The 27,096-nt window shown below is 32.6% G+C and overlaps 1 protein-coding gene across 1 annotated transcript in view; it reads left to right on the forward strand.

Moving 5' to 3' along the window:
- CDH12 (cadherin 12) overlaps positions 1–23,183 on the forward strand; it is a 149,850-nt gene extending 126,667 nt beyond the window's left edge. Inside the window, exons 7-10 of the mRNA XM_008058681.1 lie at positions 10,003–10,124; positions 13,686–13,803; positions 17,824–18,075; positions 21,387–23,183. Of these exons, the coding sequence (XP_008056872.1) occupies positions 10,003–10,124; positions 13,686–13,803; positions 17,824–18,075; positions 21,387–21,886 (992 nt within the window). The 3' untranslated portion in view covers positions 21,887–23,183. The remainder of the gene's footprint in view (positions 1–10,002; positions 10,125–13,685; positions 13,804–17,823; positions 18,076–21,386) is intronic.
- Positions 23,184–27,096: the final 3,913 nt, after the last annotated feature.

Genomic DNA, 27,096 nt, shown 5'->3' on the forward strand with positions numbered 1-27,096 from the left:
CAAATTTGAGTAAACAAAAGAATAGAATTTGTTACTATAAATAAATGTACTTATTCAAAAAGTGTAGAGGACTTTTCAAAACTAAACATAATTATTGGTTTCAATTCCAAATTGATGTCCTTTTTTTCTTCCTTCAATTGCTCCCCAAATTGTCTTTCTCTCATTTTTCATTGATGGTTGCTATAAATAAATGAGTCTTCATAGTTTATCTACCATTTCCTAATTTTCTTTTCCCCTAAGTCACTATGTGGAACTATTCTGTATTCTCAAATGTAGTTTGACTTATACTAGAATTATTAACATTTCAATAGTACTTGTAAAAGTAGTACTTTGAAGAGAGAATCACTTATAAAATTTTCACACCATTTTATAAAGCACTGCAATGTATCATATACATGGAAATAATAATCATTAACATCACTGTAATCATAAATTTAGTTAAGAAATCTTACAATTTTTCTCATTACTATATTCTATGTGAATATATTGAAATTCAAATTTATGTTGTGATAGACTATATTTTTTCTTAAACTTTCAACTGCTTATGGGTATACTACCATAATCAAACTGCTTAGGAATACTTTAAATCAATCTAATTGCTCCATTCAAATCACATATAAAACATTAAAGCCAGGCTTATTTTTTTTCTTAGTTAGTATCTGATTATCTCTGGAAATTAAAACTACATGATGAACTTTTCACCCAAAGGCTGAAATTTGGATTAAAAAATTATATTTAGACATGTGTAGAAAATTTCTTTTGACATCACACACCAAATGGAATTCAAAACTAGGAAAATTTTATATGAAATTTTTTTATTGACATCATATGCTATATCATACCTAAACAATTTTTATAGTGATACTCCCAAGAAAGTGTGAACTTCTTAATATCAAGGACTCTATCTTAAACACCTATAAATCCCATGGTCTATCATACTTTCTGGAAAATATGGATATGTACATAATTAGTTGATGCATACTAAGGACATAATATAACAGTAACATTTTCTACTCATTTACATATCTATTTCTTGAACACAGGATTCAAGATTTACAAAGGAAAAATTGTCTTTCTCATATGGGTTTACAGTCTAATGGATATCAGCATAATAAACTGGCAATAAAATACCATGCTAAAATGAAAAAAACATGGAAAAATGCGGGGTGTCATGGGAGTGAACAGAAAGTTATCAGGGAAAACCTCCACAATAACATGATATCTAAACTGAGACTAAGAAAAGAAAAAGAGGGTACAAAGGTATATTAGGTAATAGAAATAACATATGCCAAGCCCTAGAAGTGAAAGAAAGCATAAGATATTCAGAGGAATATGGAATATAAAGAAATTCAGTTTAGAAAAGAAAAGATGGAAGATTGTGATTGCATACAAGGTAAAACTTTGCTCTCTGTATGTCTAGCTCTGTCTTTCACTTTCTCCATATGTTTTGCTTTAAGTAATAAAAATAAAGAAAAGATGAAGTTTTTTTTCATGTTCTGATGTTTTAATTTAATCCTGAAGTAAAGAGGTAAACATTGAGAATATGTAATCAAAGACAGAACTTGTTCTAACTGGTAGTTCTGAAAATGCATGCTGATGAAAAGATTGGAGAAAAGCAAAGCTGGAGAGAGGCAGATGAAGAGGAGAAAGATTTTGTAGTAATCTAGAAAAGAGCCTTTGATGACTTAGCAGTGAGGTTTACAAAAATGGAAAGATTTAAGAGACAGTTAAGAGGTGAAAATAATGAGAATTGAATTTGGGTAAGGGAATGAGGTGAATGAAGCTTCAACACTAGTGTTCAGGTTTCCAGATAGGCATGAAAGAGGCCGGTGGTTCCATTTTCTGAGGTAATAAACAATAACATAGAAATAGATACAGTGATATTGAGCAAAAGGAATTAATTTAATTTTGAACAGGTTGAGTTTTCTGTGCTTTTTGCTCATGCAACTATTCATACAGTCAGTTGTGTATTCTGGTTAATAAGTTAGAAAAGAGATTTAGGTTTGATAAGTATTTCTGGGATTCAATCTATAGATTATAATGAGTATGTGAGTATGAAAGATGAGGAGTGAAGAAGGTCAATGATATGCATCTAAGCCACTTTAGGAATAGATAAAAAGAACTGCAGAAAGTAGAGGAGCAAGCAAGATGCTGATGGGTAAAACGAACAGGGAGATATTTAGGAGACATAAGTAACATCTTGAGTAATTAATTTGATGTTAAAAGGGAAGGGCAGAGAGTAAAATATAGCTTGGTATAATGTGCGTTATATTCTCATTGCTTCTTGATTCAGTTGCTTATATTCAATAGAAAAAATATAGAATTGTAAACTATTAATAACATTTTTGCAGGCAAGGGTTTTAGGAATTTGATTACTAACTCTTATTAACTACTTGTGGTATAAAATCACCTCTTTTCTATCAGATTTATATTAATTGTTTTACATAACTTCACAATATTAATTTAATGTTGCTATAATTCTATTATATAACATTTGAGAGGAAAACTTAAAATTATAGACAGTTTAACATAAAAAAAATGGCATCTAGATTTAGGTCTTGCCAACCATAGATAAATTCAAGGAATATATTTTGAATCTCATGGTATCATTGGGCCAAAAATCACAGAGGTTTCCTGTTGCACCATTTGTATCTAGCCCATCATAGCTTTTCAGTTCAGTCAATTTCCAAAGGCATATTTATACGTTATATAGTCTATTTGCTAGCATATGCTAGGAACTACGTTAAATTTTGGAGTTTTAAAGATGAGTACAACACAACTCCAGTCCTCAAGGAAATTAGAGTGTCTAACACTTTGTTATTGCAAACATTTAAAATATATATTTCTTCTCTATAATTCTCATTGGAAAAAAAATATTAGAGGTATTTTTAAAGATTTCTTTTACTTTGGGGATCAGTTTTTGTCACCAGCAGCACAGAAGGTAATATTTGACTGTAGCTTAGTTATATACAAATATTTTAAATCCTTTATATTGGTTGCTCAGTCTAGCTATAGATTATGTTACTGCTACTTGAACAGAACTATTATTAGACACAGATTAACTTAACTTGTGATTTAAAAGTAAACTGATTTAAAGAGAAAAGTTTTTTTAGAAAAGTCTTATTAGCCTATATCATTCATTCATTATATCTTACTCAGCTTGCATTATTATACTTTAGTTTTTTGGAATAAAAGGCTAATGGTCTATTCTTGAAATTTTTAAAGAAATAATTTAGCACACAGTCACACAATTGAATTTTAACTCCTATAGTTATTCAAAAGTAGATGTCATTTTAAAATACAGGAACAAAATAGCTCTTGTGTATTTCAATATAGAAGGAATCTTATGTTTGCTAATACTTTACAGTTTTCAGAACATTTTCAATTATACATTTACTTGGTTCTCGGCAACATTCTTTTTTTTTTTGAGTTGGAGTCTCACTCTGTCGCCCAGAATGGAGTGCAGTGGCCGCTCCTGGCCACCGCAGCCTCGACCTGCTGGGCTCCGGCGATCCTTCTGCCTCAGCCTTCTGAGTAGCCGGGATTACAGGCACGCGCTACCATGCCTGGCTGATTTAAGTTGCCCAGGCAGGTCTCGAACACGCAGTCTCAGGCAATCCACTCACCTCAGCCTCCCAAAGCGTGGGATTGAGGCTCAGGGCAGGCTGAGCCACCAAGTCCGGCTTGGCAACGTTCTATTATTTGGCCAATATTTGTTGAGTACCTACATGTGAAATTTTAAAAAATTCTATCTTGATCCTTAAATGTAGACTGGACTTCCTCAAAGCATGGTAGCCGCTTTCATTATAACTGTGTCTCATGGAAGATAAATGATCATCACACTTATGTAGAGATCTCAGACAGTCTGTCTTCTTGCTTTTTGAGTTAGTCAATTCTATTGTAAGGCAGCAGAAAAGCATAGTAAAGTGATTTGGATTCCAGTTTAGGCTCTAACAGAAATTATAAAAAATGATTGTGCAAGAGTTTTCTCACTTATAAATGGGTATTCATAGAGCTATATTTTTCAAACTTTGCAAATCAGCTGGACACATTGTCAAATGAATTTTTTTTTTTTTGTGAGTTAACATCTCAGTCCTTTGCAAAGGCTGGAGTGCAGTGGTACGCTCATGGGCACCACAACCTCTACCTGCTGGGCTCAGGTGATCCTTCCACATCGCCTTCCAAATAGTTGGAACTACAGGTATGCACCACCAGGCCCAGCTAATTCTTTGATTTATTGTAGAAAAGAGGTCTCACGGAGTTGCCCAGGCTGATCTCAAACCCCTGGGCTCAAGCAATCCTCTCGCCTGCACCTCTCAAATGGTTAGGATTACAACACCCCCACACCCACCCACCCAAATGAAATATTATTTATTTGGAATCCCAATATACTACATTAAAAGAACTGTGAATAAAACTAATGCCTTTTGTGGAACCACTTAGCTTTAAGAGTAATAGTATGAGAACTAGAAGTTTATAGAAATTCTATATTCTCTTTTTTATTTAAAATTCAGTTTGTTGGGGATTGATCAATGATTACAATGGTAGTTACTAGCGAATCCATTTCTAAAAGAGATTTCTAATTCCATATTCCAATGATGGCCACATCTAACAATCTCTTCCATGACATATGTTTCTCCAATAATAAGATTGATATTCCTTTGATCAATAAGTGGGATCTCCATCGTGAACTATCACAAAAACAAAGAACCAATCACTGTTCATTCTCAATCAAAAGTGGAACTTGAATACTAGTCACATTAGCACAAGGATGGAAACGGCAGTAGCTGGCTATTGCTACAGAGGAATGGAGAGAGGAGAGTGGTGCACAGTTATAACACAATGGGTACCTGGTCTACTACTAGGGGGAGTGATTGCCAGGTAGAAGCCCAAACTTCAACTGTAGGCAGCATGCTTATAGTAAATCCTCACTTATACCCCTCAACTTTATAATAAATAAATAAAGAGAGAAAGAATGAAACAAAGGAAGGAAGGATGGAAGGAAGGAAGGAAGGAAGGAAGGAAGGAAGAGGCGGGATCTATATTTTCCTTGATTTTCCAAGGGGACTTAATAAGTTAGCACATTTATATTTTGATTGTATATTAAGCATAATGTTGCCATTTTCAATATTTATATTTTATGTTATAGCCTTGATATATTCCCTTATTATATCTATTAGTTTCTTTGTGCATCCTCCAGTATTTTATATCTGCAGAGTCATATCATCGTCAAGCAAAAATAGTTTTCTTTCTTTCTTCACAACTGGATATCTTTTAAAAAATATTTTGGTTCAATTGCACTAGATAAATATTCAAATATAATGTTAGAAATATAGATTAATGTCAAGAACAGATATTCTTGCCCTGTGCCCAATCTTAGGGGGAAAAAATTCAGTCTTTGACCATGATGTTAGGCATCCATTTCTTATAACTGTATTTATCAGGTTGAAGACATTGCCTTATAGTCATTGCTGAATTTTGTTTTTATCATGGATGAATGCAAGATTATGTCAAGTGCAACTTCTTAGTCTATAGAGATATCCATGTGAATTTTTGTTCTTTTTATATTAATGTGGTTATAATTGGTCATGGTCAATTATATTTTTAACTTGCTGCTGAAACTGATTTGCTAATATCCTGTTAATAAATTTTTACACAAATACTTATGGGAATCAGTAGTTTGTGCTTTTGTTCTCCTGTGATGTCTTTCATAGGACTTGGGGTTTCAAGGCAAAGAGAATGAGGTAATAAATGTTTCCTCCATTATTTTCTGAAAGAGATTGTAAATCACTGATATTTTATTCTTTAAATATTTGATACAATTCTCAGAGAATGGACTTTTCTTGGTGGAGATATTTTTCATTCAACTTAATTTTCTTCAGTACTATGAGATGTTAAGATTTTTCAATTTATCCTTGAGTCACTTTCGTTTTCTGTATTTTAGAGAAATTTGTTCATTTTATCAATATTGAATCATTTTTGGCATAAAGTCATTTAATATATTTATTTATTATTTTTATTTCATTTATAATAAGAAGTAATGTCTTCTTTACTACTGATGTGGAAGAACACAATTCCCTTTTTTGCCCTTAGTTTAAACTGTACTTTAAAATATTAATAATAAGGCAATTCTAACTGAAATTGGCTCTGAAAGCAATGTTATCTCACTGAGATATCATCATGGATAGGAGAAAGAGATCTATCAGAACATTTTTGAAAGCATGTAAGAGAAACATAGAATTATTCCTTTATTATCTTATATGAACCTCAACTTTTTAACTAGTTATTAAATATAAGCAATGTGGAGTTTAGATGGTTTAATTGGAGTTTAGATGGTTTGACTATGAGAAACTTAACAATTAATTATGTAAGACTTTGATTATTTAGTATTTACTAAGTCCACAATTAAATTTGCTTCATAAGTATTCAATAGTAACTAATTTTCACATGGCGTTACTGTCAAATAATTACGTAACAATACTCATGCTGAATCAAGGTTAAATTTGTTTTCATCATCCCTACTACAAATATAAATTAGATGATTCAAAAATTAAATAGGTCATTAATTTTTCTACATAATTTAGAAAAACATATACATCAATAAGATAATGCTATATTTTATCAATTATATTCTTATGTGAAAACTTCAATGTATATTTGAATACAATAGTTCTCAGACTGAAATGTTATTGCTTCATTTGCTGTCACTTAAAAAACACATGGTGCCCTTTTTTTCTTTTTTTCTTTTTTTTTTGAGTTGGAGTCTCACTCGGTCGCCCAGACTGGAGTGCAGTGGCCGCTCCTGGCCACCACAGCCTCGCCTGCTGGGCTCAGGCAATCCTTCCGCCTCAGCCTTCCGAGTAGCTGGAATTACAGGCATGCGCTACAACGCCCGGCTGATTTTTTGATTAATTGTAGAGATGTGGTCTTGCTGCCCAGGCGGGTCTCGAACCCGCGGGTTCAGGCAATCCACTCACCTCAGTCTCCCAAAGGCGCGAGATTACTGGCTGATCCACCGGGCCCGGCTGGTGCCCTTTTTTAACCTTTAACCATTAAAAGTTTTACAAATATACAATAGGTGATAAGAGAAATAAACTCTGAGCTTATTACTCATTTTCAACATTTAAAAAAGGTTTCTGTTGTTGTTTTTTCTCTATCTTTATTTGGACATTTATTTTGTAATTATTACAATGATGCTGTATGACATTAAATTTTCAGGAAATCTGGTATGCTATAGTGCACAGGGAATTCTCTAAAAAAATAAGTATTTGTCTGAGCCAAAATGCCAAAAGCACCCCTTTGAGAAACACAGTTAATAAAAATAAATTACAACATTAATAATAATTTTGTGACAACTCACTGGGACAGAAATTAAGATCTATATTGCAGGCAAATGAATAATTTAGTCAACAACAAATGAATTTCTGATGGATAAATCAGGACTAAATTCATTTTAATACTCTTTATATATTATAAAATAAAATTCTAAAATAAATTTAGTTGAATGAGAATTCTTGTTCCCTGTGGAAGACATTCCACCCTCATATTAACTTATTAAAAGAAAACTGTAATACTGGGGAAAAGGTGAAAAAACTTCCTATTCAAGTGGTCTCAGAAGTTGTACCTTCTTTATTGTGTAAAGCAGAAAGTACAGACTGAGTCTCACATTGCTCAGATGTTGAATAGTTTGAGAATTCGCATTAATTGATTTAACACTAAATCATAATATGGAATAGTTATATAATTGCCAAAGTTGTTTTTTTTTTCTTTCTTACATTCTTATAATAGAGTTTAATAGCATGGGCTGTGGAACCATGGCGCCTGGATTCAAAATCCAGTCTTACCTCTTGTAATTTTGGAAAAGTTGCATCCCTCTTTCTTTTTCAGAGTTTTACATACATAATGAGGAAAATAATAATGTCTATATCATAGTTGCTGTGAACCCTAAATGTATTAATCTATATAACATGTAACATGCTATATAACATTGATCACTACATTGTTTTTTGTTTGTTTGTTTGTTTTTGAGTTGGAGTCTCACTCTGTCGCCCAGACTGGAGTGCAGTGGCCGCTCCCGGCCACCACAGCCTCCACCTGCTGGGCTCCGGCGATCCTTCCGCCTCAGCCTTCCGAGTAGCCGGAATTACAGGCACGCGCTACCTTGCCCGGCTGATTTTTTGATTTATTGTAGAAATGAGGTCTCGCTGCCCAGGCGGGTCTCGAACCCGCGGGCTCAGGCAATCCACTCACCTCAGCCTCCCAAAGGCGTGGGATTACAGGCTGAGCCACCAAGCCCGGCGATCACCACATTGTATTATAAAATTTTAGACATTAGTTTTATTGTTGTTCTTGGAAATTTCCAGTTTCTTTAGAAAAGGGGACCTAGTTTAGCCAACTTCTTAACTTTTATCTATATTTTGTGCTAAATAAGTGATGAATAGCTATAACAGAATCAGTAATACATAACATCTACAGAGTATTCTTGGTAACTGGAGTAATGATAATTTACCAATATTTATTAAACATTTTCCAAAACATCATTTAATACAACTTTATTCAGTAGGACCTATTAATACTGTGAAACTGAGTTGAAGAAAAGTCAACTAACTTGGAAAAACTGACCCAAACTTTTTCTGTAAAATAAGATAATGCCCTGTGACCAATATCAGCCTTTAAACAATATGTATTTTCTAAATCATTCTCCAAGATTATCAATATATCGTCCACAAACACACTCAATATTACAAAATATATCGTTTATGTGTTCTGTGTCTGTACTGGTATACAGCGGTAAATTTCTCTGTTTCATATGTGAATTTGCGAAAAAAATTAAGCTATTGTTTAGAGTAGCTTTTATTAGTTTTTCAAATGAAATTTAGCTCAGCAAGATATTGCGTTTTTCTTGGAATTAGTCATGTGGTAATCTTTTACATGCATTATTTAAAGCACACCAAGTAGAGGTCTAAAACAATATTATGAATTCATGGTAACACTGCAGAAGAGTTTAACATGTAAATAGGCCAATAGAAAAGATATAAAGAAATAAATGTGGCTTTTGGATTTTCATAATCCTGGTTTGTACCCTAATTCCTCATTCTTTTAACTTTGTGACTCTGGACAGTCTTTTCTAGAATTTTAGACAGTTTATTCATCTTGAACCACTCCAACAGGTAAAACTGTGTATTGCATGCATAAGTTAAGAAGTGTATTATGTTATGTTTTCTTAGCTGAATTGATTATTTCTAGTTTTTTCTCAATGAATGACAGAAATGCAGATAAATAATCAATAGGTTGGGGACAAAACCCATGATGGGATATTGACAGAACTAAGTAGTGAAACCAATGTTTTTTCTGATACTGTAGAAAAAAGTCATTTATTAACAAAATCTGTTTATTCTTCCCTTTCTGTTCACCAGAAAGTAATTTAAGGATGCAACCTAGCTTTTTATCTCTTACTTCTACTTCCTTAAATGTATTTTTTAATTTTAATTTATGAAAACTCTCTCTTCTTTATTCTCCTTCTTGTTTTTTTTTTTTTTTTCAGGTAGAATCATTTTGAGAGGGTCATTAAAGTAGGTAGATTATTCAACCAATAAAGTTTTCACTATGTGAGTACAACATACAAAACTATATTTAGTGAGTAAAAAAATCATTATTGGTGAAGTTTGATTCTGTGAATTTACCCCAGTATGAAGGCTAAGTTATTCTTCTGGAAAGGCCTACACTTTTGGTAGAATGTAAACTCAATAGTTGGCCTTACATGGGTGGTGAATTTCGGGGATAAACCCTGGTATGGTGCCTTTATATTTCTGACTGCTACACATTCATTCATTTATTCACCCTTTTATTAACTTGTAGTTGGAAACTCCAGAATTTCCCACAATAGGAAGAGTGTTTTTCACTCCATATAAAGGCTGAATTTTTTCTATTTAAATGTTATTTGTTGTAGAAACAATAACTGTACAGATTTTGTAATCGCCTTTTCTCTTATGTTTCTAACAGGTAACCCTTTGTTAACCAGCAAAGTCAACATACTGATTAATGTCCTAGATGTCAATGAATTTCCTCCAGAAATATCTGTGCCATATGAGACTGCTGTGTGTGAAAATGCCAAACTAGGACAAGTATGCTACCAATATTGTATATTAAGTGTGTATAAAGACACTATATTTGTGTTTTAAGCTATAAATTCAGACATGACTATGCACATATACTTATTTTTCTGGATTAGAAGTCATCATACAGAAATAATAAGAGATATTACACTCATGAAATAATTGTAGATGCATGGATGTGCAGGTAATACCATACAGAGTAAAGTGTTGATTGCCTAGTGAACGTTCTTTGTATTAGTAAGATCTAGGTTTGTGGATTCTGCTGTTTTTTCACTCTCTTCATGTGGAATTTGTGACTATAAACCCCGTAAGCAAAGCACTTTAGAATGCATTTTCCAGGATATTTCTCTTACGTTTTCAAGGGGTACCAGAAAGTTCTCAACCTAACCTGAAAATGTAAAATTTTTTTCCTCTGGAAGACATCTGGGTTATTCAAAGTGTCTGAATTGCATTTTATTTATTAAGTCAGTATTACTCTAGGGAAATATTCTAGTAAGGAGATTTTATGAGGGAAAACTGCATAGTTAATGAAAGTTATTGTCAAAGTACTAGGTTTTATGTGAGGTGGTGGTGAGTAGTCAGTTTTTCCTCCTACACTATTATGAATGAATGAACGAATAATATAAAAAGAATCAGGCAAGGGTATATATTAAGACTGTGTTATGAAACAAGAATATGTTTAATCTAATACTGTGCACCTAAGTTTAAAAGGGAAAATGTATTGGTACTCTTTGGTTTGCTATACACTTCTATTGCCTTCAAATAGCATAATTACCCATTTAAGTAATCTTGGGAAAGCTCAATTATTAACTGAAGTAAATCTGATTATTTGGAACAGTACTTTTGTTTAAAAATTTCATTCTGTAATCTCAATTATCTTTTTCAATTTGCATGCTTTACAATGCTTAATAGATCTTTTGACTGTTAGCTCTAAACCTGTGACATCTATTAGCTATTTAGCTACTGAATTAAAATAAAATAAAATTAAAAAACAATACTCTCATTCACACTAGTCACATTTCAAATGCTCAATAATAGTATGTGATGAGTGGATACCATTTTGTTGAGCAGGCATAGAATATTTTTGTAAGCATGGTTACTTCTAGTGGATTGTGTTCCTCTAATCTTTGATAATTAAGAAAAATTATTAATTTATTACACCATAACTTATTTGGTGTTTTTTTCAAGTAGGAAATATTCATTCTTAATTTGAATAGTCACAGATGTGTACTTACAGTTTATCACCTGAAATGCATCTACAAATTACATGGAAAGATTACAGTGCTTACTTCAATGTCTTAAATCGTAGATGCTGCACAAACAGTTGCCCCCTACCCCCAAAAATAATTAATTAGGCTATTTGGAAACTAGAAAATATTTATCAAAATTCTACAATTTAGATTTCCACTCAAAGCATACATTCCCTCCCGCCCCACGCACACCAGCCAATTTTTTATCCTTTAGATGATTCAGGATATTAATGATTTCAGATTAGTCAAAAATCTTGTAATGCTCCAACTGAAAACCTTTGTAAATGGAGCTTCACTTAATGCTGTAAATTTGTCTAATAAATTAAAGGACTAGGTTGTGAATAGGTAAATATTTGAGATCAACCTGTTTCTCTTATATCTGAACAAAGTTGTGAGGAATCGGTTGCGTCCTTGGAGGCTCTTATTCTAAAAAAGTATCTGTAGGACATTTTGTTCCCTATTGGGCCACACTTGTATACAAAGTATAATCTTAAAATGTCTTCTGAGTTTTCAGGAAGTGTAACTATATGAGTATTTTCTCCTTTTGACCCCAGTCATTCTGTCCCCGACCTAACAGTTATGCATTGGAACAATTTATCTTTATCTCTTCTGGATTATTCTTGAATATCTGTCTATCTATCTATCCATCCAACCATCTATCACTTTTTTCTATCATTTATTTTTATCAATAATCTATCTACTGAAATAAAGAGACAGAGTAGGAAGAAAGGTGATATTATATAAAGATTATCAGTAAAGATTTATATGGGAGTTGTTTTCCTTGTGGCAGTGACTGCCAAGTGATACTTCCAGATGATTGTCAGTCTATAACAAGTTTTTCATATCCGTGTGCTGTTCTTAAGGACTTTTATTTATTCTAGAATTATGTACTTCATACATTTTGTTGTTGAATAAACATAATTTAGTAAATAGTACCTGTTGATAGTAGTAGGAAGGAAAACAAAACATTTTGACAATGAGTTCCTGGTCCTTAAGTAATATACAGAAATTTAATAGTGTGAATATAATGATCTGAGGACACGTTGATCTCAGTGAAGGGAAATTGAAGTTTTAGAGGGACTATGTGGTGATTCTTTGATTAAATTGTCACATGCCATGATCTAGCCTTTGGCATTAGATAATAAAAGTCTTACTCATTATAATGTTAAAAGGTAAATAGATACCGTGCAATTAATTTACAGTAAAATAAGTAATTAAAATTCACACCAGAGGACCCATAATTTTTTTAAATTATAAATTACTAATACTGCATGGAACACTCAAAATTCCAGTGATATCTATCTGTCTATCTATCTATTCTATCATCTATGTATCCATCCAGTTATCTCTGTTTGTAGTGATACAAGAATGGGATCCATAGTTATAAGAATGAGTGTAAACTTTGTTATATGTTTAATAGCATGGGACCAGAATATAGTACTTGAAATCTAAAGTCTTCTTCTGGCAAATTTAAATTTGGTCTAAGAGTGTGATCACCTAGCCAGCACACTGCTCTTGTCTTCTCCCACACACACTTCCAAAAATTCACTATCGGATTTGTTCATAAATAAGCACCTCAAAGCCATTCTTGTTTACTTTTCTACATAGTAAATTCTACACTTCACAGTTGACTTTCAGAAGCTATTTTTATTCTCCAAAATTTTAAAAGCATCTTATTGCAATATCAGGATAGTAGCTACAAGATGTAAAACTGTTAGAAACAAGTGAGGAAAGATTTTGAAACAGGAATGATAGTGCTTAGTCTTTTAAGAATTCTTGGAAAACACAATTTGTATTTCTAGCCAATGGGGGGAAAACACAACAACAGAAATAGTTTTTGTATTTCTCTTTCTCTTCATTTTACTTATTTATGAATATAAAATCTATTGTTACAAGACATAACTGTACCACAATTTTGCTATTCCAAGGGCTTTTAGATAATCAGAGATTTTGTTTCCAGTAAGCATTTTCATGATTTGACTAGAAAGCATTTATTTAATCTCATTTTAAATTCAAAAAAGTACATTTGAATTTTATTTTGCTTATTAGTGAGAATTTTCAATGCTAGTAAGCTTTTTAGTTACGCAGGTATTGATCTGGAATTAGCCCATGTCTTGTAATTGCACCTGCCATCGTTACCAGTAAATGTTAAACATTTATTTATAAAATTATGTGTAAATAATTGGACCGCTGGTATTGATTCATAAAATGTCATTTCTGTCTACTTGCATGCTTCATTAAATAAACGTATTAGCCTGGTGTGTAAAGTTCCCTTTGAAACTGATGACTGACTTCAAGTTTAATCTCAATGTTGTTTCAGATAATTCAGATAGTCAGTGCTGCGGACCGAGATCTTTCACCTGCTGGGCAGCAATTTTCCTTTAGATTATCACCTGAGGCTGCCATTAAACCAAATTTTACAGTCCGTGACTTTAGAAGTAAGTATAATCACATAAAGAGTTACCTCTTATCATGTACACTTGTAAAAGGGCACAAAGAGAGGAATCAGTGCTCTCCTTAGAAGCACTCCATTTCATAAAGTATGTAAATCTTTATATAAAAATGCAAAATTCTATAGCTAGTAGTAAATTAGATATTTAATCTACTTAACTTATCTAATAAGGCAGGTTACTTCCATTACGAATGTGAACAGTCTGTTAATGAGTCAAGTGAACAAAAGACTGTGGGAAATTGAATGCTTTCCCTGTTTTAAATATATTACTTCTCTCTCTCTCTTTCTCTCTCTCTCTCTCTCTCTCTCTGTCTCTCTCTCTCACACACACACACACACACACATTATTTACATTATTTGTAAATACAAATGGGTAACTTTTTAGTTGTTGTTTAGTTTGAATAACACCTAGTAGAGCACAGGATAAGAATGTAGCCAAAGGGCTGAGCAAAGTGGCTCACACCTATAATCCCAGCACTCTGGGAGGCCGAGGTGAGAGGATTACTAAAGCCTACCGGTTCCAGACCAGCCTGGGCAACTTGGCGAGACCTCATCTCTACAATAAATAAAAAAAATTAGATCTGGCTACTTGAAAGGCTGAGGCAAAAGGATTTCCTGAGCCCAGTCGGTGGACGCTGCATGCCACTGCATTCGAGCCTCGGCAACATAGTGAGACTCCAACTCAAAACAAACAAACAAAAAAAGAATGTAGCCATGACATTGGAATAATATAGGTTTGCTTCCCCTCTTAATACTACCAAAATGATAGAGTCTTGATATAGAAAATTATTCTAAAGAATATGAATATTATAATAAATAAAATCATATATGTAAAGCCACATGCCTAAAATATGTTGCCATCAAGATCATTTTAACTTCTACCTCTGCCATCATGTTTACCCTTACACTTCTATTACCACTACTGCTACCATCATTACTGCTAACACTACTACATCTGTTGCTATTAACACTGCTACAAAAATATAAATGACATTTGATTAGGAATATTAAGGTTGAACACCAGTCAATTGCTCTGATGTATTCATTCTGTGACCTTGAGTATTTTATCTCCTCTATGTTTCCATATTCTATAAAATATGGATCAAAACACCCAAGTTTATAATATTGGATAACAAAGAGATAAATATTAATAAGTTACATGCATATAGAACTGAAAAGATTGTGAAAGGTGATAATAATGATGATTGAAATCAAAGGATGTTTTGAGAACATATAGGGTAAGAAAATTAGGGGAAGAAAATCAGAGTCTCAACATTTTATTACTTAAGGAAGCTGAATACAATAGTGTAATGTAAGAAATGGCTGTAAATGAAACAGTGTTACAAACCTGAAGTTCTTCATAAGTATAGTGATTATATACTTCATCATAAAAATTGGATAAGTTTTTGTTCATTTTTGAGAATGGAATTGGGCAATATGAATAATATTAAGTTAATTTTAATATGAATATAGTATTAATATTAACAACACACATAAAATAAGGCTGTCCAAGACAAGTCAAACCATAGGTCACCTGACTGCGAAATATTAAAAGGAGTAATAACTTAGATCCAGTGACGTTAGTAGTCTTTGAATGGTTTAAGAAAGAGATATCATATTGAGGTTTGAATTTCAGAAAGATTAGCTTAGATACATAAGGACAAGACATTACAGGGAGTTGAAATTAGTTCTGATGTCATTGCAGCAATTGGTAGTTTTCAGTAGTCTACTGTAAGGAAGGAGTAAAGTGGATAGAGATAGAATTGATAAAGCTTAATGATAGATCCCCTAGATTTCACATGTTAATATAATGGAGAAGATAATCAGACTTCCAGGTCACAGGCTTGAACATAGTAAATGGTCACATTTCACCAAACATAATTAATATTTTCCACATTGTATTGTTGCTAGTGAACTTATATCAGACCAATGATGATAATGTGAACCATATCATCTTTCCTCATAGCAGAGAGTTTTCTTATGGACTTAATATGTACCTGATACCAAATTTCATGTAATTTACTGTGTTCCCTTTTTTATCTTGTTATATTTGCATGTATAATTTTTTTTGGTCAATACAAAGCACTTTAAGAGTAGAAATGATGTGTAATGTGTCTTTTTCTTCTCATTATAGATAGCACAATAAATTTTATATGTTCAATTCTCAATATATAATAAACTGAAAATAAGCATTAAAAAAAACTAGGAAGTCATGTGACATAATTGAGTTCAAGAATACCAAATCCCCTACCTTTTCCCAAGTGCAAACACATCAAACTTCCTGTTCCCGCTAATAATTTTCACCCAGGTTTAAACTTTATTCTTTGACTGTTCCTTTTACCCAGACTTAAGTGTTCAACCCTCACTTGCTGAAGAATTCAATGTTGCTTCAACTAGTCACCATTTTTGCTCCCTAATCATATCACATAAAGTTTTCTCATCTTGATGCTTCTCTTTGTTATGAGTGTGGAGAAACTGCCTAAATTTCAGTTGTTGAATTTGAATTCTACAAATACAGAAATGGAATTTGATTGAAATAGTAACATGTTTCTGACAGACTTGTATTGAAATAAATAATATATTTTTCTCAAATTATTTTACCTGTTTCTCAAGTGTGTATCGTGCATGAATATAATAAATTACATATCCATATGTTTCTAAAAATAGTGTTACTTTAATTGGCACATAAAATTAAATAGTGTTATAAATAAAACAACATTTTTGTTTCTTTGTGTAGAAATAAAATAAGCAAATAGCAAAATAACACTTTTAATAAAATATCAATAGCATTTATATGAAAGTAGAAGTTTTTATTACCTTGGATTATTGCAAGTATATGTCATTATTTAATCAGAATGATAATGAATTACTTTTATAATTATGCTAAAGGGGTGATAGTTATAATTCATGGTGTCTAAAATATATAATGAATATTGATGTTTTTGACACACTTCTTTTTTTTGTTTGTTTTTTTGTTTTGTTTTGTTTTGGTTTTTTTGAGTTGGAGTCTCACTCTGTCGCCCAGACTGGAGTGCAGTGACCACTCCCAGCGACCGCAACCTCGACCTGCTGGGCTCCAGCGATCCTTCCGCCTCAGCCTTTCAAGTAGCCAGAATTACAGGCATGCGCTACCACGCCCGGCTGATTTTTTGATTTATTGTAGAGGTGAGGTCTCGCTGCCCAGGCGGGTCTCGAACCCGCGGGGTCAGGCAATCCACTCACCTCAGCCTCCCAAAGGCGCGGGATTACAGGCTGAGCCACCGAGCCCGGCTAACACTTCATTTTTCTTTCCATGTTTCTTACTCTGCTGACATGCAGAAGTGAGAATATTTGTATACATGCAAACATATATAACATATGCAAACATATATGACACATATATAATAAACTAAAAATAAACATGAGAAAAGCTAAGCTTCCCTTTGATATAAGTTGGTTTCAAGAATACCAAGCTCCTACCTCGTCCCAAGTGTGCAAACACAACAAACTTTCAATTAATTTCTATTAATCATTTTCACACACACACACACACACACACACACACACACACACGTACACATATATATATGTACATATGACATATAAGCTGGATTGATTTTAATATATTTTAAGGAATAAGTTTTTATTTAAGATATTTTACAGATTCACACTTTGTAATCTTTCCTTTTCCACTGCATAAAAAAAATCTACAAAGTATGTTTTCAATAAGATTTTAATGTTAGAAAAAAATAGGGCAATTTAAAACAATTGCTGTCTTATAAATCATTCTATAAGTTTTCTGAATAGAAAATTTAATTCTTTTACTAGACACTATTAATGTTTCTTTCTTTCCCTAATGATTATTTTGATTATATTTTGACAGCTTTCATAATGATAAAAGAAAAAATTAAAATAAGGATGCATTTTTCTGATTCAAAATAAGCTTCTACTACTTAGCAGATATCAACTCTAAGGTTTGAAGTGAAGCCCATAGTAACTATGTCATCATAAATGTCATGTTTTGTAGACAACACAGCTGGAATTGAAACCCGAAGAAATGGATACAGCCGCAGGCAGCAAGAGTTATATTTCCTCCCCGTTGTAATAGAAGACAGCAGTTACCCTGTACAGAGCAGCACAAACACAATGACTATTCGAGTTTGTAGATGTGATTCTGATGGTACCATCCTGTCTTGTAATGTGGAAGCAATTTTTCTACCTGTAGGACTTAGCACTGGAGCTTTGATTGCAATCCTACTATGCATTGTTATACTCCTAGGTTGGTTTTAATATTAATCTCTCTCTCTCTTCTCTCTCCCCTTTCTCCTTAAGTTACCATGTAAATCTGTTTTTTCTTCACTGAGATGTTACATCTAGATAGAATAAGCTATCTGAATTAAGTCAAATTTTTATTAAAGTTATTTTTTATTTCATACCTCATGGATATAGATCATTGAGATAATATATATTATTGAGAATAATTAACATAATCAAAAATTTGTAAAAAATATGTTTACCCCTAGACGATTTCCAGGTAATACCATTTTGTGACCCTTGTCACAATGAACTTCTCTCTAATAAATATCTATTTACAACAACAGCTTCTCAATTTATCTTATGTCCTATAAATTATGCTGCCCATAATAGGTTATATAATTTTCAAAAATATAGACTAGGTGAATAATAGTTTTCCAATTCCGGTTCAGTAAAGACAGGAAAAAAAGTGAAGGGAAAGAAAAAAAGAAAATGCAAAGGAATCCCCCATTTTTTCCCCCTGTTTTAACTGCCAGCCAGAAGTAATTCTCCTTGTCTCACATCTCCTTATATCAGAATTCTAACCATTTCCACCAGAACTGAACGGAACAGACTAAAATATCTCGAAGCACTGCACAGGAAAAAGATTGAAAAAAGTTTGAAAAGATTGAAGTAAATGTATTCTGTAACATCTCTGTGGGAGTGCACATAAACCTTTTCAGGGGTTTCCCTCTTCCATCAATTCTGTTCAGCTTCTCCATTCCACTTATTAATTTACTGCCAGATTCACAAAAATAGAGATTTTCTGTCTTGCCAGTCATTCCTTTAGAATCAAATTACAACAGATATAATCAACGTGGAATCAGATATATATGCATTTTTGCTATCTAACCACAAACAACCTAAAAAATACAGATTTGGAAAGAAAGTGTTAAAAAATTAGTAGGCATGAAGTATGGAGTAAGGCATTATACAATAGTCTGTAAAGAACAGATCCTTAGTCAGAAGCTCATGCTGGCTTCAGACTGAAGTTCTAGTACAATTTGCATGCTATAGCTTTTAATTCCACATGAGTAACTACTTTTGTGTGTAGAACAAATTATTCTTTATATTCTTATAGTTTATAATAAATTATCCCTGGTATCTGTTTGTGATGGTGATATAAACCTTAAAAGAGCACACTCAAAATAACGTTTCACATTTGAAATTTAACATGATATATTAGGTGTTTAATTTCAAATCAATTATTTCTCTCCCATGCTCTTTTCTTCTTTTGTAGCTGAGTCCTAAAATATTTTTGTATTGTGAACGTTGTCAGAATAAACATAGAGTCCCTAATGTTAAGAAAATCCTAATAAATAGAGCTAGGGAAGGCTACGAAGAGATAGTTCTCATGCTTATATACCTGACAGCAACAACAACAACAACATCAACAACAAAAAACAACTGCAAAATTTACAGCCTTGCAGAAAGATTATCACAATCTTATACATGATACGTCTGAAGCATCTGCCCAGCTACTGCCTATCTAACTTTAGTGTCACCCTTGTTATTAATTTTTGTAGTCAAGGATAAATATTTCAAACAATGAAGGGATTCTCTCCATTTTTTCTTCAAAAAAATCATTGTCTTCCTTTACCTCCCCAAACACACATATAGTTTACTATAACATGCATATTATCATTTCAATGCTCTATTCCCAAATAAATATGTATGCTTTTAGATAGATTATCTGTGTTTGTTGTTTAGGTTGACAGAATCAACCTAGAATTATCTGGCACTTTCTGGGTATTCTATTTGGTGTTTTTGGCCATCATACACAGTAGCAAGTCATCTGTTCAGGTCATCATTCTCATGTACTACCACCTTTCACTCATTCATACAAATTCTTCCTGAATGTCCACAGGGCCTCTGCACTATCCTAGGTATTGTGAATTTGCTGGTATACAAAGTGAATATTGATATTCTTTGTTCTGCCATGGCATCTGCTTAAAAAGCCAACTTTTCTTTGACCTCCTTGACAAATCTCAGACTCCTTTAGATCTTCCAGTGTTTTCTCAGCCATTCTTACATCCTTTCTGAATAAGAAGAATCACATACGTTTGTGGTGCTCAGGTCTCTTTTAGGTAGCCCTCAGGCACATCCAACTAGTCTCTCAGCCATGGTGACTCACAACTCATTTTAAATACAGGGCTTCTCCGTGAGGCATACAGTTTCTCTTGTGTTTCTTGGATGAACAAACAACCCTCTCTTTAGATCTGGGATTCCATAAATCTTTGGAAGGAGTGCATCTCCTCAAAGTCCATTGTTAACTAGATCTTCTCCTTCCTTCTACCTGGCCCAACTTTAATTTTGGAGAAAGAGGGAATAAGTGGAATTTTATTATCATACATTCTTCTTGGCTTTCCAAGTTTCTGACAGGAGTCTTCCAGACTCTGCTGTGGTAAATTAAACACCCATTTTGGTTTTTACCATATTGCCACATCTATAGAGCAGAGGAGGTCACTATGACAAGAAAAACTGAGCACTGGCTTAATCATTTGGACCTATGCCTACTCATCCATAGAAAAAAATAAACACAACTGATTTAAAGGAGAGCTTAGAATCAACTAGGAACAAAGAGAGATTTCAATAACGAAAGTGTATAAATTAATTAGTTCAAAATATTATCTTGTTTCATGATGGTCACCTAAATATTAGACATTTGATTTGGAAAAGGTCTCAATAAGGCAGGATACAGATTTAAAATAGAGGGTTCAGTTGGCAAAATTTGTGAAACTGAGTCCTTTATATTTCTTCCTGCCTTCTTTCCTTCCTTATTCCTTAATTCCTCTCTTTTTCTTTCGTATTTATTGCTTTCTGAAATATTGTCACAGTGAAAATTTAGATTTATTGCATTAGAAGCACAAATTTTAAATTTATAATTGGGAATTTACAATTAGGAAATTAGATACAAGCAATATCTAAGTCAACTTAGGGACAATAATTTTCAAGTTTTGTTATAACTTTTCCCTGTGATTAGAACAACCATTATTTCCTTTAAAAAATTTATGCAACATGTGATTTTTTTACCTGACCATAAAATACTTAAATAAGGACACAATTTTTTGACTTTGCTATAGTTTCTTCTTAGTCACAATTTCAAAACAAAGGTGACTTTAGATAAAAAAAAAATTAAACATATACATGATTCTCTTGATTATGCATATTTACTTTGAAAGTAATAGAAGGCCATTAAAGAAATCAACCAGCCCTCATCAATTGTAATTTTTTATGGAGAGATGAAATCATATATCGGCTTTCTAATCTCCAATTGCAATTTTCTCCTTGTTTCAGCCATAGTTGTGCTGTATATAGCACTGAGAAGGCAGAAGAAAAAAGATACCCTCATGACTTCTAAAGAAGACATCAGAGACAACGTCATTCATTATGATGATGAAGGAGGTGGGGAGGAGGACACCCAGGCTTTCGATATTGGCGCTCTGAGAAACCCAAAAGTGATTGAAGAGAATAAAATTCGCAGGGATATAAAACCAGACTCTCTCTGTTTACCTCGTCAGAGACCACCAGTGGAAGATAACACAGACATAAGGGATTTCATTCATCAAAGGCTGCAGGAAAATGATGTAGACCCAACTGCTCCACCATATGATTCATTGGCCACATACGCCTATGAAGGAAATGGATCTGTGGCCGAGTCCCTCAGTTCTATAGACTCTGTCACCACAGAAGCTGACCAGGACTACGACTATCTGACAGACTGGGGACCCCGCTTTAAAGTCTTGGCAGACATGTTTGGTGAAGAAGAGAGCTATAACCCTGATAAAGTCACTTAAGGGAAACATGAAGGCTAAAACATTAACAAGAGGGGAAATTTTTAAAAAAGAAAAAGAAACATAAATAGAAATCACACACACACACACACACACACACACACACACACACACACACGCACAGGCTTTATAGGACAAGATTCCTTTGATTATCTGATTTCTAGCAAGTTGTTATATTTATCATATTGTCAGTTTTGGTTTATTCTGCCGACACAAGATAAATCCTATAATAATGTGCTTGCTTTCTTTTGTTTTTTTCAGAATCACACTGAGACAAGCTCAGGCCTATTAAATACAATTTACTGACATGACAACCTTGAACGAAGATAGCTATGTGGCATCACGGTGGAAGAGTGTTAGATTTTTCTTAATTCCACTAAAGTGCCTATTGAAACTCTTATCATTTAAAGTGGTATACAGTACACTCTGCTGTGATGGCATTGCAGGATTCAGAGATAAAGAGGACATAAAACAATGAAATCGTCTTTATGTCAAGGAGCAATAGCAACATGCTGACTCTCCTCATTCCTTTTGAGAAAAAAAAGAATACTTTCTGAACTCCATCTTCTTATAATTCAAAGGGTTTTCTTTTTCTTTTTTAAATTGTATGCCAAAACATATTTGTTTTCCCCACCCTTTCAGAAAATTGAAATAAGTATGACAATATCAAGTTCAATATGTAAGTTTTGAATTCTAAAAGGGATGTTTGATTTTAACATTAGTTAATATTAAAAGTGTTCATTAAAATGTTATGTTGTTTTCCAAAAAATAAAACTTCAAAAAAGAAAATAGAAAAAAAAAATTCCCTCTTTATAAAGAGAGGCCTCAGGGCTCAAATTACACATTAAAATAAATATTGGTTTTGTTTAATATTGTACTGGTGTGTTGAAAATTGGTTTTAAAAAGTAATCAGGTCATTAGTACTTAAAGTCACAGATAAAATTTCAGGTTGTATTTCTATGAAAATTCCTAGAGGGAAAAGTGCCATTAATTTAAACATGGGAAGATAGATTCATTATATAGCTTCTCAGAGTTTCTTACAATCTAGCTATTCTTTGAACAATAATAAAAATAAAATACATATCAAATAATAAAGGATGGATTTATAACATGTCTAAAAATATTTATTATATATTACTGAACATACAAAAAAATCAGGGACTTCAGAAAGTTCAAACCAATGACTAAATCCTAAAATCAACACAAATGCAAATTCAGGCAGCTGATTCACTGACTTTACTAACATAGATTTCAACTTTGTGATCATCATCATTCTACTGGAATTTAGAGTTATGTCTTTGCTCTCTTATCTACAATAATTCTAATGTACATTATCCTTACAAATTCCCTATAGAGAGCTTTTTAATTTGATGCAAATTTGTAAGAAATGTTAGATTTTATATGCATATTAGTAAACTATACTCAATTATATTACTTTCAATTGGATTGTACACTATCTAGAAACACACATAAGAAAACAGAGGCTACTAATTATAAGCTAATACATTTTATGAACATTTTAACTCTAAAAGTGACTACTGAAATATTGACATTATATATAGGAAAAAAATTAAAGTTGCTTATAGGTCCATCCTGAAGGTGTGGTCAATATCTAGCTGTATTTATGAAATATTTATGAATATATTTAATACTTGCAAGGCAGTGAAGCAAAAAATCACGTGTGGGGAAAACAGGTATAATTATGGATAATATAGAAAAATTATATTCAGTTCTACTCATCTGATTGCTAATTATGCTGTGGCAATGGAACTATCTAAATATCCCTTTCCCATCTCTTTTTTGGTATTTCCCTTTTGAGTGTTCTCTTTTCTTTATCAGGAACGACTGCTGAACTTGTTTTCCTTCATTCACCATCCCAATTTCACCTCTGTCTCATCCCTAAGAAATGCATTACAACAATCTTGTAGTGTATCAGTTTACAGTACAATATGCTTTGGGACATATTTATAAAACATTTTAAAAAGCTGATTATGATAGAACCATACTAGAGAGAAAAATCGAGGCAAATTCTGGGTTTTCCCTGGCAACATGATTTGCTTTGTGGAATGGTGCATGGCCCCCGAGAAGCTTAATACGCAAGATGACTTCTGGTTGACAAAATGATTGCTGTCAGGAGTTACTGCATTTTGCATTTTGTTGGGGATATCTAACTGCTTCTGCATACAGTCATACAGCAGAAGCAATAGTGGCATGAAGAAAATTAGAGTGGGGTGGGACATTTAAAATCACATGGCTGAGATGCTATGCAAAAATAAGAAATTGGGAGGTTGTATTTTCAACAAACTAATAAAACTTTTTAAAAAGCACTTCAAGTTTTTATTTTTGCAACATCACTGCGTTGGTTCACTAGGGATGTTATAACAAAATTGTATGAACTGAGTGACTTGAAAAAACATAAATGTATTTCTTTACAGTTTGGAGGCTTACCACTTTAAGATCGTGGTGTTGGAATAGATGATTTCTTCTGAGGGTCTTTCTCCTTGGTTTGCAGATGACTATCTTCACTCTGTCATCAGGTGTTATTCCCTCTGTGCAATTTGTGTCTTAATTTATCTTCTTATAAAGATATCAGTCATATTGGATTAGGGCTCGCCCATAGGGCCTCTTTTTATGTTAATTACCTCTTTAAAAGTTCTATCTCCAAATGTAGTCATGTTGAGGGCAACAGGGATTAGGACTTCAACATGAGTTTTAAAGAGTCATGATTTAGCTCATAACAATGACACAGATGTTAAAATAATTTTTTTTTTCAAAAAAGTATTTGATTTAAAGCAACCAAATGCATCGGAAAAAAAAAACTTGAATATAAATACTATGCGATGCATTGAAAAACCAGAGGAATGATATAGTGAAGAGAGGTCTTTGGATACTTATAAATTAAAAGTATTATTATGGAATATCTTTTATCCTATGACAAGCACTAATCCTAGTATTTCAATACTTGTAATATGTTGGAATCACTTTTATTTATAATAAAAAATCACTGACCTTTATTCAAACTTTAAGCAATATAAAAATGTTCAGAATTTATGCCAAGAACATTGACTATCAATAGTCATTAAACCGTAATTTCTCATTGCCTTGCCTGTTTACCTTTTCAGAAGTATATATACAAATATCATATGTAACGTATGTATGTTACCTATATATTATTAAAACACTACCTTTAATTGTATTCAATGAAATATTAGCTTAACACATAGGAGTGAAATAATGGAAAATATTAGAAATAATCTAAAATTGCTTTTGCAACAAATTCTCACTAACAATACAAGACAAGTTCCTTAGCCTCCCAGTGACCTTTTTGCTTTGTTAAAATTAATTTGCTACACTTAGTGTTGTATAGATTTCATCTGAAATTACTTGACTTTAAAATTCTAGTTACAATTCCATTAAATTCATTAAATTACTTACAGATTAATTACATAAAATTGTTACATTCACAGACTCTTTAAAGCATAATATAAGTAACAGAAATCTTTGATCTATGAATTGGATAGATTATGCATTAAAACTCACTATTCTCCAACATCGGAAGAGCCAGGCAGCTATCTTAGGTACAAATGTCAAAATTCTTCAGCAAAATTGAATACAATTAAAGGTACATAGGAAGAGGGAAAGAAGTGTATTAAAATAACTGGATCCCAGATCTTGAGTCAAAAAGAATAAACAAATTACAGGAAGAAAAGATCAGAAGGATATTCTATGCCTACAGAAATCGTTGGAAAATTTTCTGAAACTATTGAACTAAAAATATAAATTCCTAAAATTAGATGTCATTATGCAGGCATTATGTTTAAAGTGGTTCCTAAACTATGGCTAATCTGAAGAAAGAACTGATAAAGGTTGGTAAGCAGTCTCATTTGCTTACTGAGAAAAGAGGAGTGTTTATGTGGCGGGGGGTGGGGGGTTGATTTTGTCAATTATTCCTTCCTTGAAAATGTTTTTTTTATTGCCTCCTCACCTAATGTATAGTTTAGCTAGTGCACAATTCTCATTTGAAACTTATTTTTCTCAACATTTTGAAAGTAGTTCCTATTCTATTCTAGTATCCAATCCAACCCAGGTGATGAGATAGAAATGATGAGGAGTGATACTCATTTATATGTGATACAACTCTGCATGATGATATTCAGAATTTTTTTCCTTGATGTTATAGAATTTTACACTGATGAGTCGATTTTTTTTTCTTTTTACTCATTCTCAGGATCAGATATCCCAGGGTTCAGAACCTTCAGTTCTTGCATTCATTCTTTGATGATTTCCTACCCTGTGGGTTTCTCTTTTGTTGTTATATCTTTGTGGAATTTTTTGATCTTTGGTTTTGGATATTGTATATTTAGGAGCTAATTGTATTACCATTGATTGTCACTTTCTCTCTTCTATGTATATTTCCTCTATTTTCATGATTATATTTTCATCTTTGTATTCCAGTTATATTGATTTTGTTTTTGTAGTTAATAATTTCAAGTTCGAGTTTTTTTTCCGTTATTCTGTTCTGTATCTTTTTAAGGTTATTCTGCTCCTATTTTAAGTCTGTTCTTGAATCTGTCTTATCGTGTTAATTGTAGTTTTACAAAAAATTACAATGCCTTTTTATTTTTCCTGAATTATGTGCTTCAAACACAGTATGGAGAAAAGAACTACAAACTTTCATTATAATTTACTATATATCACTTTCATATCATTCTGCCATGTGATATGTCCAAATCCTGACCAATTCCAGGATTATGGTGAGAGAAAATTTCTCCATTGAACTGCAATACTGTTTCTCTAGTCTGAAAAGTTTCTGTCCATTTTCATCTATCACTGTTTGTTAGTTTTCCAATCATTTATCCGAAATACTTGTATGCTAATGGGCATTATGCCATTCTCTTTATTGTGGTAACACACACACACATACATAGATACATTTATATGCATATACATATAATATAGACATAATGCATAGAAATTTTTATAAATGTATATTCACTTATCTCTAAGTTACATTATTATTGCAACTTTTTCTTAGTATAAAAGGACATTCAAATGTAAATGAAATGAGTCATAATGAATCCAATCCTAATAATTTTATTTCACATCATTCCTATAAAAATGAGATTAATTTTTGTGTACATGTATACATACACATATATATGTATTAATTATTCATAAGTCCAATTTGCATTGTGAACTGTCACTGAATCCTG

The sequence above is a fragment of the Carlito syrichta genome, unplaced genomic scaffold, assembly GCF_000164805.1.
Source record: "Carlito syrichta isolate Samal-C Ts95f unplaced genomic scaffold, Tarsius_syrichta-2.0.1 Scaffold303579, whole genome shotgun sequence".
NCBI lineage: Eukaryota > Metazoa > Chordata > Mammalia > Primates > Tarsiidae > Carlito > Carlito syrichta.